We start from the raw sequence: 12,423 nt of genomic DNA on the forward strand, positions 1-12,423 counted from the left end.
TAGAGTACCTTAGGTATATGTATTACTTTTCACAACTGCTGCTTACAACTTGCTCTTTTTCAGTATCAACGACCCGCGGGCCCTTGGGATGACTTTCCAACCAATCCCGATTAATCCGATCCATCGATACTCTGACAACTGGCCACATTCATCAGAATATCCAAATCCGCCAACAAACCTTTCATCACATGCCGCACTCCATGCTCACCCATAATACTCAACCCCCACACCTACAAACACAAAGCTTGGCCCCGAGCGCCAACGCTTTCAAAGACATCCGCCGCACCTCTCACCCACATCATTCCCCCTCCCCACATCCTCAAATCACCTGCTCACCTCGCCGTGTTTGGAATGGAATTGTGCAACCTCTGTAAGTGCTGCGCGCGACGCACATAATCGATCGAGTACTCGTGTTGTGAGTACTACCGCCATGTGTCTCTGCACCAAGTTATGGACTTCGGAGCCAATTACTCGATATCATACTTTACACTCACCTTTCAGGTCCCCTGGTAATCAGAAGATTGCAAAAGACATCCACCGCGCAGTCAAAAGCCCTGCTTGTGCATTGTGACAGGTAATCAGTGGTATCAGTAATCTATCTCATGTAGCGGTGGTATCCAGCTCGCGCACAAGCGACTGATGAGTAAAAAAGACAAACGAGGTAATCGCCACAAGTGCAGAAGCACCAGCTGTGTCTTCCGTCAGCAATCACGATTTATATAAAAAAAAAAGAGCAAGGAGGTCGGTCGCGTAGTAGTCAGACATGTCATACATACCTAAGACGCAGGCCGTATAGTAAAAGCCAAAAGCATCGGAAATCGAGCCGCACACTAGCGGACCCAGCATCAGACCCGCATTGAACGAAATCTCCGTCAACGAAAACATTCTCGAAGCACCGCCTCCCGGTCCAAAGATGTCGGGATCTTGTGCGCGGAGTTGATGAAGGGTAGCTACGTTGTGCAAAAACGAAAAAAGTTAGTTAGTGAGTAGGCTTTGTTTTGTCTCCTCTTGAATCTGTGAATCTGCGAAATGAAAAAAAAGAAAAGAATAAAAGAAAAGAAAAGAGAGATCGAAATCAATCAACAATAACTCACAAGTCAACTGAAACGTGCCCGCCCCACGAACCAACGAGCTACAGATTCCAATGGCAATAATGGTGGCGACGAACACGCCTTGCCCTCGACGATCCGCTCCAATTCCGAGGAAATCTGAATCTCCCGGCACGCCTGAAAACCAGAGGAGAGGTGCGGTGAGAACCCAGCCGATGGTCGTGGGCCAACGGAGTCCGATGCGATCTCGCAGCCAGCCGATGAAGGGCGCGAGACACATGGAGGGGATTTGGAGGCCGAGGAATATGGATCTGGGGGGGTTTGTATGTTAGTGGGATTTTTCTTTTTCTTTCTTTGATTTTCCTTTCTTCTTTTCTTCCTTTTTCTTTTTCTTTTCCTCTTTTGTCAGGAGAGAGACTAAGAAAGAAAACACTCGAATGGTTGATTGAGCGAGCGTACTCACCCAATGGGCGCAGGACCCCAGCCAAAGGCATCTCGTAAGTGTAGAGGTAGCGTGGCGTCAAAACCGGAGAGAATCATTGCAAAAGCCACGACATTCAACATTGCTGCCCATGCCGTCCCGTTGCTCAATACAATACGATAAAAGCCGCGACGCTGCCTCTTCTTCACTTCCTCATCTGGACCCACATCCCCGACCAAAAGAGGCGCACTTTCATCCTCCTCCTCCTCCCGATCCCCATCCACCGCCCCCGTCCCAGAAGAAGAACCCCGCCCCTCCAGCGTCGCACTCGTCCTCACCTCCTCCACCATCGCCAACCTCGCCAGAAAATCCACTCCCAGCAATCCCAACGGCACAGCCCACGCAGCCCAATACCCCAACCACTGCAACAACACGCCCGAAACCGCCGGACCCATAATCACCCCCGCGGTAATAAAACTCCCCGCCAACCCCAAAGTTTTCCCCATATGTTTCGCTCCCGCCGCATCCGTCAACATGGCAAACCCGACAATCCACGCTCCCGTTCCGGAAATTCCTTGGAGAATTCTTCCGGCGTACACCGCCCAGATGGAGAGTGTTGTTGCTACCAGGAGAGTTCCGGCGAGGCAGCCGAAGAGAGCGATCAGGAGGGGGATTTTTCGACTGTGCGTTTTGTCGGCGAAGTGCCCGATTATGGGCGCTGAGGGGACGGAGATGAGACCTAGGATGAAGAGGAGTTCGGTTGTGAAGCGTTGGGTGTATGCGGGATTTAGAGATAGGCGTTGTTCGATCATGTAGGGAAGGATGGGGACGACGAAACCTGATTAAATCCGGGGGGAAATTCTTTTTTAGAGGAGTTTTCCTTTTTTTCTCTTTTTCATAATTCCAAGAGGGGGAAAAAAGGAGCGTGTCCACTGGTCTAGTGTGATGACAATGATGATGTGGAAAAGGTACATACCATAGAGGAAATTCTCTGTTGTTTTTTGACTCAACATGGTTAGTAAATCTCCATGTTTTCTTCAAAAGTCATGATGCATGTTTGTTTCTTTTTTTGATTGACATTTACATACCAGAAAAAAGCCCTAGTGTAGCTGTAAAGACGAGTAAGGTTCTTGAAGACCGCCATGAGCTGCGAGTAGTATTCACAGCCATGTTGTCGTTGTTGTCGTTATGGCTGAGGTTATTTTTGTTTTTGCTGTGGTTGTTGTTGCGTCAGTGTTGGTGACAAAAAAGAAATCTAAATTTCACTCCCAGAAAGATTTATTTTCAACTCTGCAGCGGTTGGCGGGCGGCGGAATGGGAATAGGCGACCGAGAAGACCCTCTTTTCGGGCCGTTGATGCAGCGGTCTGTATAACAAGGGCTAGAACATTACTTTTCGTACAGCAGGTTGGTGTAATATTAAATCAAGTATATAAGGTAGCGCAGTTGTACCTAGGTGGAAGTGCACTTTACTCGTACATGATATAGTGTGATATGTTTTAGTGAAGGATATGAGGCGATAACGAGAAATATGTGTAGACAGGACAGGTTGTTGGAACTTGAGTCTGCTGCCCGCGATCCGAAACCGAGAGCCTAAGGTATAGTCAGGTGGGTAGTTCTGCTCTAGTACAGTATGCGGTTTGGCCAGCAATATTGGGGTCTGGTAACAGTGAGATTCCATATACTACCGCCTTTGTGTATTCACAGAGGCATTGAGGGCATATCTATATGCATTGATACGAATGGATCGTACACGATTTTGAAATATTCGAAAATTTATTCAGACACATTTAGTTGTTGCTCCCTTCGTGCCCTTTATATATGGGGTCCACTCTTTGTTTCTTTCTCGTGGGACATTTTTCAATTACTCAGTAATTCGTTCCGAACTCCCAGAATCTGCATCGCCCTGTTGAACCTTCTCCCGCACGCTCATAGCTCGTCGACGGGCGTCAATGTACATCATATGTTCGGTATAGGATCTCGGGAGAACTTTGATGTCTTTGTCGACAAGGAAGGTATAGTTGAATTGTCCTAAGCGGGTTCAAGTGAAAATGAATCATGATTAGTGCCATGTTCTCCGTCCAGTCTGCCAATTATAAGGTATGCATGTCTTACCGGTGGGTTTTGCGACGCCGTGTTCGACGTCGCGGACTTTGGAGTCTACTCGCACTTGGACACGCGTTTGAGCGTTCGCGGGGCGGCCTTCTGTGGTGGGCTGCTGCTCTGCTTGTCCGGATATCAGTGGTGGATCGGTATACACTATCGTAGCAGTCAAGTATAGCACGCTTCCGACCGGGACGGGGTTCTGAAAGGTGGAAGGATCGAGAGATACGAATGTCGGTCTCGTGTGTGCGAAACTGGCAGCACAGCAGAAAGCAATCTCGAATGTCTGTTTCAGCAGGAAGCCACCAAAGATCATGAAGTGATGTCGATTGCCTGTATACGGAAGCTTAGTATGGATCAATCGTCGAACCCTCGGCATCATCTGCTTACGGTATTGTGGCTGCATGATACTCGCAGTTCGCAATTGGGTAGAATCCATAAAATGCGCATTGGCTGGCTTCCGTGCATGATCTGCAGGATCATGGTATTGGAGTTGTCGTTGCCAGATGGCATGAATGAGATCACTCTCTTCGTCGTTGGGAGTTTGCTTGAGGAGAGAACGCTTCGCGAGTTCTTTGCGTCGCTGTCCGTTCTTTTCGCCCTCTGCAAATACCCGTTTCTCCTCAGGTGTATCGGTTCTCACGGGAGCGATGTTGACAGGTTTCTTGGTGGCAGGATCTAAGCTCACCATGGTGCACTGACATGTCATCATGATGTCTTCTGGCCGGGGTTTCTGGCCTGCGGATGGAGCTTTGGCGACCTGCAGAGTAATCTCCATGGAACTGCGGCCGGAAGCATACGTGACCTAAAGCAGCAAGAGGATCAGCAAGATTCCATGTTGCATGCGACGAGAACTGCAAGCTACGAACCTGCCCACTATACTCGAGATCGCAGACTTCGGTCAGGGGATGCTCAATCGTGATCCGGTCGAAAGCTGCAGTCACAGTCGTCACATGGTCTCCCGTGTGCTTGTACGCAACGACACCGGCCAGTGCATCGAGATCCATCAGGATCGTACCTATGCGAAGATGACCACTGGCGTTCATGTACGTGTCGAGTACTAACATGGCACAAACATTAGCTGAGTATCTACTGTATCCCATGGGTAGAACGACACCAATCAAAGTATGTGGAGCATTGGATGAGAGGGCAGGCAAGACCAATGACTTGTGATCGACTTACACCATGGTTCTTGAGCCAGCGGTAAAACCTTTCACTATCAGCACATGTGCTGGAAAGCATAGCTCGCTGGCTCATTACCTACAACACTGTGATACGAGTCCGACATCTTTTTGGGGCTCAGGTCGCGATCCTTCGGGGTAGCAGGCTGTTTTTCCTGTGCATGCTGGCCGGACTGCTGCTCCCGAAAGGCTTCAATCCATGGCTTCTGCACCCGTTCCCCCGTCAGAGCGCGAAAGACACCATCGGTGCGAAGTGGTCTACAGGCGGCAAATGCGCGAGACTGGCCGTGCTGGCACCAGGGCGTCCGGGAGAGCTGCTTCGCCCGTAGAACATGCCGTATGGCTGAGCTCTTAGATGCCATGATCGTGATATGGCACGCGTCCCCAAATGTGGTGAGGTGAGGTGAATAGTTCTACTTCACTACATGAGGTATTCTACTGGGTACTGGTGCCTCAGGTACCTACCTCCTAGTTCGAACTCGGGAGCGCGGCTGAGAGCGGGCCGACTGTTTCCCCGGAAGTCAGTCTTGGCACACTTCACACCAACAACTTCCTCTTCTTTCGCTTCCAGCCAACTTCACTTCACATCCTTTCAACATAGGACGTCTCACCCGCCATTAGACTCATCGTCCTCAACGTGGCCTTGGTATAGGCACGTTCAGCTGCAACGACGACATGCAGCTCACATGGCTCTGCACCATCTGGATCTCGGACAGATCGATCTGGTTTCAACAACTTCAGACCGACACCTCCAACTTACCAGCAGTGTGCAACTTACTGCATCGGAGGAGGCGCTGAGATCACTAAACGTGGTAGATTCACGTGAAGGATGCAGCTCTCGACGCACGTGGATGACACCCGCCGCTGGATTTCACTTGACGATTGACCTGCATCTGTGCAGCGACTTACTAATCTGCAGACACGATCTTGCTGATGCTCTCGCTCAGACCTTGTTTGATGCCTCAGTATGTACCCACGCTGTGTGCATCTTGACGACTCATTGACAGCGAACAGTTCTGGAGGCAGTTACAGCTTGAACCGAAGGCGAAAGTGGTCTCTGCTGGCAGCTCTGATTCCTGTATGAGGCTTCAGATCTGCTTAGACCACGCTGCAGGAGAGTCCCCTGCCCCAGTTCGCAGTGTGCACAGAATTGCCCAAGACGTTCCGTACCATGATATTCAGCCGCCTCCAGGAATTCAAACCGCACGACTCCATCATGTCTCGCTACATATGCGCTTCTCGGACACAAGCGATCGCAAACGAAGAAGAACACCAACTTCCTGGAGTTTGGTGAATGGTTCTGACGACGACGACATGCTGGAGCTCTCTACCGCCGGCCCCGCCCTGTCTCCCATATTCGAGCCATGGACTTGTCCCAGAATCCGACGCACCAGAATTACTCCTGGAAGAACTACATCTCCACCACCGCAACGTCCAATGCTGGCTTCTCATGGCGAGCTTACCGACGGCGGCGAAGAAAATTGCCCGCCGACACTGAAGCGATATTACAACACGAGTTTGACCGATTGTTATCCGCAGAACCATCACCACGAAGACATTTTCGCACTTTGCGATGCTGGAATCAGATATGCTATCGCTACGCCTCGAAAGCGTTCTTTGAAGGATGTCGAACTCGTGGGTCACGAATCCCTCACACAATTGTCGAGCATCTGCCCTGCCGTGTTCTCGCCGAGCCACTGGGAGTCGTTGTCGTCACGCACAATCTTATTACCTACCGTGAGCCACGCTTTGACACAGACCTGCGGTGTCCACGCCAGAAATGCTGCACTACGAAGCAAGCTTCTGGAGCTTTCTCGCCGAATTGGCGCATCTTCTCACCCAGGTGTTATCAGTTCAGCGACCCAAGAACACGTAGCGGTTCATCTTTGGCGATCAACGCAAGCTGGGCTGTTTGACAGTGATGCCGCGTCACGTTTGCAACCTCTCGCGAGCAGGAAAAGTGGCCATGTGGATATGCTGCATGAGGCGGGTTCTTCGAAGCCTTCTGACTTCCGTGGACGAGAAGTGGGCGACTGTGACGAGGCTGGCCTGGACAATCGTGATGGCGATTGTGACGACGAAGATCTCTTTGAGTCTCATGGGTCTCATGAGCGGGGTGTCGTGTTCACGCAAAGGACTCCTGAGTCCTCGCAGGAGGACTTTCTTGAGATGGCCTTGGGCAGTCTGGGCTGCGACACGGACGGCATGCTGTCAGCCCGATGCTCATAGAAGCAGAGCTGGCCGAGGCAAGACGATCAATTCCAGCTTGTGCACCCTATCCACGTGGCCAACTCCAGTCTGCCGGCTATTAGGGTGTTCCAAGGCTTGACTAGAGCGAACCTGGTGGGGACTGCGGCTTCCGTCCTCCAAAAGTACCACAATGATGGCCCAAGGGACGCTGATCTAGTTCTAGAAGTAGGTCAGCCCGGCCCTTGCCAATACATACTTGCTAATGTATTCTGCAAGTACATACCCCGCACGGTTCAACTAGCGCTTTTCTTCTAGAAGTATAGGTAGAGGCGCGCCTCTTTCCGCTTACTAACATCCGCGTGCACTTTATCCATGGTATTGGACATGACATGCTGAAGCCGTTTGAGGCGCAGAACGGAGATATACCTCTGCAAAGTGTTGCTTTCCGCATGCGGCTGCCTGTGAGGCTGATACTAAGCCTGGGCGCCATGTCCCCTCCACCGTCTTCTCCAGAATCTACCTGCGACGACACTGTGACACGGCATGCTGCAATGTCGGCAGACCCCCAACACCAGCAGCGTTTTTGGGAATAACGTCACAAGCATGGCTACCACAAGATTTCACATTCATTTTGACGCCGTCCAACCTACGCCGTCACGACGAATGTTGGAGGAAGCCTACAGGTATTTAATTATCCGAAACGCCAGCACGAACTCATAGATACCAATCACACCACCGTAGAGAGGCAAGTGACATGGCTAAGCTGTGACTGCAAGCGGCGCGGTAATATTGCATCTTATGATCGCAAATCGCATTGGCGCGTCTCCATAGTCCACCCCCAACCCCGCGTACCAAGCGAATTCGCTTCCTGGCCAAGAAGCGCGGCATTGCCACCCTGTTCATTCACCCGTGTTGCTGACATGCACTTGGTCTGAACTCATGTCAGCCAGAAAAAAAAGGTGATTCAAAGGTCGCTTGTATGCCACATATTATCTCATCCCTTTCTCAAAAAGTCCCAACTCCCACAATCTTTGTCAATCCTCTCGACAAACCTTCGTCTCTTCTTGTCCCCCTCCACCCATGGGAACAACAACAACAACAATACCAACAGCGAACAACATGGACGCCAAAACAGACCCTTACGACGCGACGGAAACACAACTGGAAAAACTCGAATCGCCAGGCACACCACCTACATCATCCGATGAAGATGATCCCTTTTACTGGTTCACGCCGGAAGAAGGCCGCAAAATCAAACATAAAATCGATCGCAGATTGGTATTGGTCCTCGGGGCGATGTATTGCGTCAGTTTGATGGATCGCACGAATCTCTCGAATGCGGCGATTGCGGGGATGAGGGACGAGTTGTATATGGTGGGGAATAATCGATATGTGAGTTTTTTTTTCCTTTAAGGTTTATCAAACAAAAATGATTCAGACAAAGAGAGGGGGTTGTTGTTGTGTTTGGAGTACTCTGATGATTGGAGGGAGAAAAAATGGAAAATAAAAAGGATAAATGAAAAAACAAAAAAAAAAACAAAAAGAAAAGAAAAGAAAAGAAAAGAAAAGAATTACTGATGATGTGAAAACTACCATAGTCCATCGTCACCTTGGTGTTCTTCATCACATACACCATTTTCCAACCCGTGGCGACTCCCTTGACTCGCAAAATTGGACCGAGAATTTTCTTGTCGAGTATTTGTTCGGCGTGGGGGTTGGTGATGATTGGGATGGGATTGATTCATGAATGTAAGTGGCGTGTGTGTGTGTGCCTTGCAGCACACCAACCCATTATCCGGTGTGGTTTTTTGTTGCTGACTCTTCGTCTTCTTCTTCTTCTCTTCCAGGGCAAGAACTCGCCGGTTTACGCGTCATACTCGGAGTCTTCGAAGCAGGATACTTTCCCGGTGCGGTATATCTGCTCTCGACCTGGTTTGTACGATATGATGTGGGAAAGCGGTATGCGGTCTTTTATATGATTGGATCATTGGCGAGTGCTGTTTCGGGGATTTTGGTAAGTTTTGAGAAGAAGAAGAAGAATATGAAAGGAATCGAAGTACTGCTGCGTTGCTCAGGATGCTGAATTAGCGAGTGCAGGCTTACGGTTTGATGCAAATGGATGGAATAGCTGGGTATCGTGGATGGAGATGGTAAGCTCCCCTCCTTCTCCTCATCCTCCTCATCCTCCTCCTCCTCCTCGAAGGGCTTCCATCGGGATACCTCCTCTCAGTCGAGGTATGCTCTAATATATTCTCCAGGATCTTCATCATCGAAGGAATTCTCACCGTCGTGATTGGAATCATCGGCTTCATCTTTCTCGTCCCTTTTCCCGACCAGAACGCCTGGCGATCCTGGAACTTTCTCTCGGAGCGCGAAGTGCGATACATCATGGCCACGGTCGATCGCGATCGCGGTGATACTCAAATTGAAGCCTTCAGTCTCAAGCGCTTTTTGACTCCCGCGAAAGATATCAAAGTGTGGGGATTTGCAATGATCTTTTTCTGTACGACGACGATGGTAAGCAATTGCGGACGCCGCCATAAGCCTCTCCACGCTCTTTTTGCAAAATGACTGACCTTTTTGCGCACAATCAAACAGGCGTACGCAATCGCCTTCTTCCTCCCTATCATCCTCCTCCTCGGAATGGGCTTCACCATCGCCCAAAGTCAATGCCTCGTCGCACCTCCATATGCCTTCGCTGCCGTGGTCATGTACGTGGAGAGCTGGCTCGGCGACAAGTACCGTGTTCGCGGGCCTCAGATCCTGTTCAATGCCGTCATGGCCATCATCGGACTCTCCCTCATGGGCTGGACGACGACGAGCGGAGTGCGATATTTTGGCGTGTTTCTCTTCTGTGCACCCGTGCAGGCGAATGTTGTCATGGTCATGTCCTTCCAGGCGAATAATATTCGAGGACAGTGGAAGCGTGCATTCTGCAGTGCCAGTCTTGTCGGATTTGGTGGAATTGGTAAGGAAATCCAATCCCCCCTCCTCCACCCCAAAAGAAAAATATGGGTTTGGCTTATCATCGAACGAACACTAACACATTCTTTTTTTTTTCTGAATACAGGCGGTATTGCTGGCTCCCTCGTCTTTCGCGAACAGGATCAACCGGGATATGTTCCTGGTCTGTGGGCTTGCATCACTGCGTGTTTGCTGACCATTATCATTACCTTGGCCTTGCAAATTCATTTCTGGATCCAGAATAAGAAGGCCGACCGTGGGGAGAAGGAACTCGAAGGTGGTGGTCCGAGTTTCCGTTACACGCTGTAGAGTCCAGACTCATCTAGGTCGATCTGAGTATACGGTATTGAGAAACAGAATTACTATCAAGTCTACTACTTCCAGAACACGAACTCGGATCGACTTTTTCTTGTTTTCTTCCACTTCTTTTACTCGACTGTTGAATCCCAAAGACTTGAGATGGCTCTGGCACATTCTCCGACTCGGCTTTGGATACCAAAATTCGAAGAAGATGAAAGGCAAATAGTTTCATATGTAATCGTTGCTCTTTGAGCATAGCCATCGAGATCACAATCATCACAGTAGGAAACAGACTGAAGGTATAACGAAAGAAGTTAAAGAGTGTCGGAGATAGGTTCGATTTCTTCGAGAGCTCGCTGCACGTTGCATCGTCTGCCTGAGCAGGGCGTCAATAGGACAAAGGTTTTAGTTGTACGAGGTAGGAGGTAAGCACCGGTGCCATGGCGAGGTTGATGACAGGAGCCTGGAAGTGGCAAACATATTATGTAAAAAATATGGTCAGTCACCAATGGGCAGCCAAGCTGTTCATCTGTTCAATCACCATCTTCATTGGTCTAGTGGTCATGATTTCCGCTTGTCAAGGCTTCCAAGCCTCCAAGCGCGGGAGACCTGGGTTCGATTCCCAGATGGAGAGACTCCTTCAAAGTCCCATTTCTTTTGCACATTTGGCCTTTCCGAATAATACTTTTTTGGCGTTCTCATGGCCTGTGTGAAAGGGATCTTTTGGTGCTCTCACGGTCGCCGTAATTTTGGTGCCAAGGCTGGTGATGATTAATCATGCTCATACACACACATGCCTCTACCTTACATATTCCTTTCCCTTCACTTACATAGTTCGACAAATCAATCATCACGTGTCGAGCTATACATTTCCAAGTGCACTTCTGCTTGCTCGATCCTGCCAGCTGTGTATGCAATAATCCTGTGGGCTCTCCTGCATGTGTTCTTATTACCATCCAGGTTCATCATACTCATGCTACCTCAAGGTTATGTGGTCCACCGGTCTTACTACCTGGACTCGCTCTGATCATGAGCCCCCAGAGTGGTAAATACTCGTTCCACCCAAATCCTGAACCGCTGGCATGGCGTCTGATGAGGTTATAATAACACTTGCAGGGCGAAAGATGCATACTCTCATTCCTTCTGAATACCCGCAATAGCCGCTGGAAGTCATGCTTGTTCACTGACCAGTCTGACCTACATGCATACAGCCATGCACAGTGATGAATATTACTCCGGCGCGCACGCATCGGGCGACGTGGACGAGCGCCCTTCCTTTTTGTTCTCAACCATGGAACGGCTGGGATAATGTCTCTGAGTCTCCAGGACCAACAACTGCCGTCAAATTCGCAAAAACAAGCTCGGCAGGGCATCGGGGTTGCTGTCTTCATCAAGGATTCGTGCGATGTGCGCGCCCAAGTCTCCATCTGAGTCCATCGCGACTCTGCCGTGAAATCAGAGAAATAGCACAAAGATGATTGATTGCTACGGGTATTGTTGCAATAGCGTTGAGAGAGTGTAGGATGATGCAACGAACAAGGCGGTGAAACTCCTGCTGATGTTAGTGCTTATTCGTAGGGTGAGGTCGACCAGGAGAACGAGAGACATGAGCATACAGGTACCATACCGTACCATACCATACACATGTCCTGTAGGCATACGGGACTGATGATGTGACTGCGATAGGTATGACATGACGTGTTTGGAATCTCCAGTCGATCAGGCAGGTCCTACCTCTCCTACGAGCCGGCCCAGACTTTCCCCCCTAGTAACATGTATTTAACCTAAGAACACATACAAGACATGATAAATATCACCTTCGTCGCGCGGCCCATGGCGATGGATGCAACACGATCTCTCAACCCACGACTCATTTCGACCATTTCACCCCACCGGGATACACAGATCGTGCTGTGATGAAAGTTGTCGATACGGCCGAAGCTGTGCAGAAGAACAGACAGCACAAGGAATGCCTTTTTTTTGGTTTTTGGTTCACTTGGCTGCAGCTGTGAACTCAATGCACTACATACTTGTTCGCTTCATGACTACATACCCATTCGTGTAGGATACCTGACGATATCACCTTTTCTGCTGACCAGATCCTAGAGCCTTCTAGACTTCTGATTGCTCGCCTTAGCGATTCAATGCAAGACCAACAAGATTGTGACTGGACTCGGGACTCCGATTGATATCCCTTGTGTGTGACAATTCAGTTG

General features: G+C 49.7%; 4 protein-coding genes and 1 non-coding gene across 5 annotated transcripts; 3 read left to right on the forward strand and 2 right to left on the reverse strand.

Moving 5' to 3' along the window:
* Positions 1 to 21: 21 nt before the first annotated feature.
* SEPMUDRAFT_73988 (MFS general substrate transporter) lies at positions 22 to 2,640 on the reverse strand (the record flags this gene model as incomplete). Its single annotated transcript, XM_016910046.1, has 7 exons — positions 22 to 438; positions 495 to 689; positions 777 to 950; positions 1,095 to 1,360; positions 1,513 to 2,308; positions 2,447 to 2,461; positions 2,559 to 2,640. The coding sequence occupies 6 exons, from the start codon at positions 2,638 to 2,640 to the stop codon at positions 601 to 603; spliced, it is 1,422 nt and encodes a 473-aa protein (XP_016756502.1). The 3' UTR covers positions 22 to 438; positions 495 to 600.
* A 693-nt stretch (positions 2,641 to 3,333) lies between these two features.
* Positions 3,334 to 4,860, reverse strand: SEPMUDRAFT_53901 (acyl-coenzyme A thioesterase 9; the record flags this gene model as incomplete). The annotated part of the gene is made up of 6 exons (XM_016909279.1): positions 3,334 to 3,500; positions 3,585 to 3,905; positions 3,963 to 4,377; positions 4,442 to 4,632; positions 4,755 to 4,782; positions 4,837 to 4,860. 6 exons carry the CDS (start codon positions 4,858 to 4,860, stop codon positions 3,334 to 3,336), a joined length of 1,146 nt encoding a protein of 381 aa, XP_016756503.1.
* A 579-nt stretch (positions 4,861 to 5,439) lies between these two features.
* On the forward strand, positions 5,440 to 6,982 carry SEPMUDRAFT_121169 (uncharacterized protein; the record flags this gene model as incomplete). Its single annotated transcript, XM_016901663.1, has 2 exons — positions 5,440 to 5,718; positions 5,768 to 6,982. The coding sequence occupies 2 exons, from the start codon at positions 5,440 to 5,442 to the stop codon at positions 6,980 to 6,982; spliced, it is 1,494 nt and encodes a 497-aa protein (XP_016756504.1).
* Positions 6,983 to 8,062: 1,080 nt separating this feature from the next.
* Positions 8,063 to 10,267, forward strand: SEPMUDRAFT_73996 (MFS general substrate transporter; the record flags this gene model as incomplete). The annotated part of the gene is made up of 7 exons (XM_016910047.1): positions 8,063 to 8,335; positions 8,542 to 8,692; positions 8,791 to 8,957; positions 9,041 to 9,093; positions 9,202 to 9,460; positions 9,542 to 9,911; positions 10,014 to 10,267. 7 exons carry the CDS (start codon positions 8,063 to 8,065, stop codon positions 10,214 to 10,216), a joined length of 1,476 nt encoding a protein of 491 aa, XP_016756505.1. The 3' UTR covers positions 10,217 to 10,267.
* Positions 10,268 to 10,750: 483 nt separating this feature from the next.
* On the forward strand, positions 10,751 to 10,841 carry SEPMUDRAFT_t76. The gene has a single exon. It is a non-coding gene; the product is annotated as a tRNA-Asp (tRNA).
* The last annotated feature ends 1,582 nt before the right edge of the window (positions 10,842 to 12,423 follow it).

Source organism: Sphaerulina musiva, assembly GCF_000320565.1.
Source record: "Sphaerulina musiva SO2202 unplaced genomic scaffold SEPMUscaffold_12, whole genome shotgun sequence".
Lineage (NCBI taxonomy): Eukaryota > Fungi > Ascomycota > Dothideomycetes > Mycosphaerellales > Mycosphaerellaceae > Sphaerulina > Sphaerulina musiva.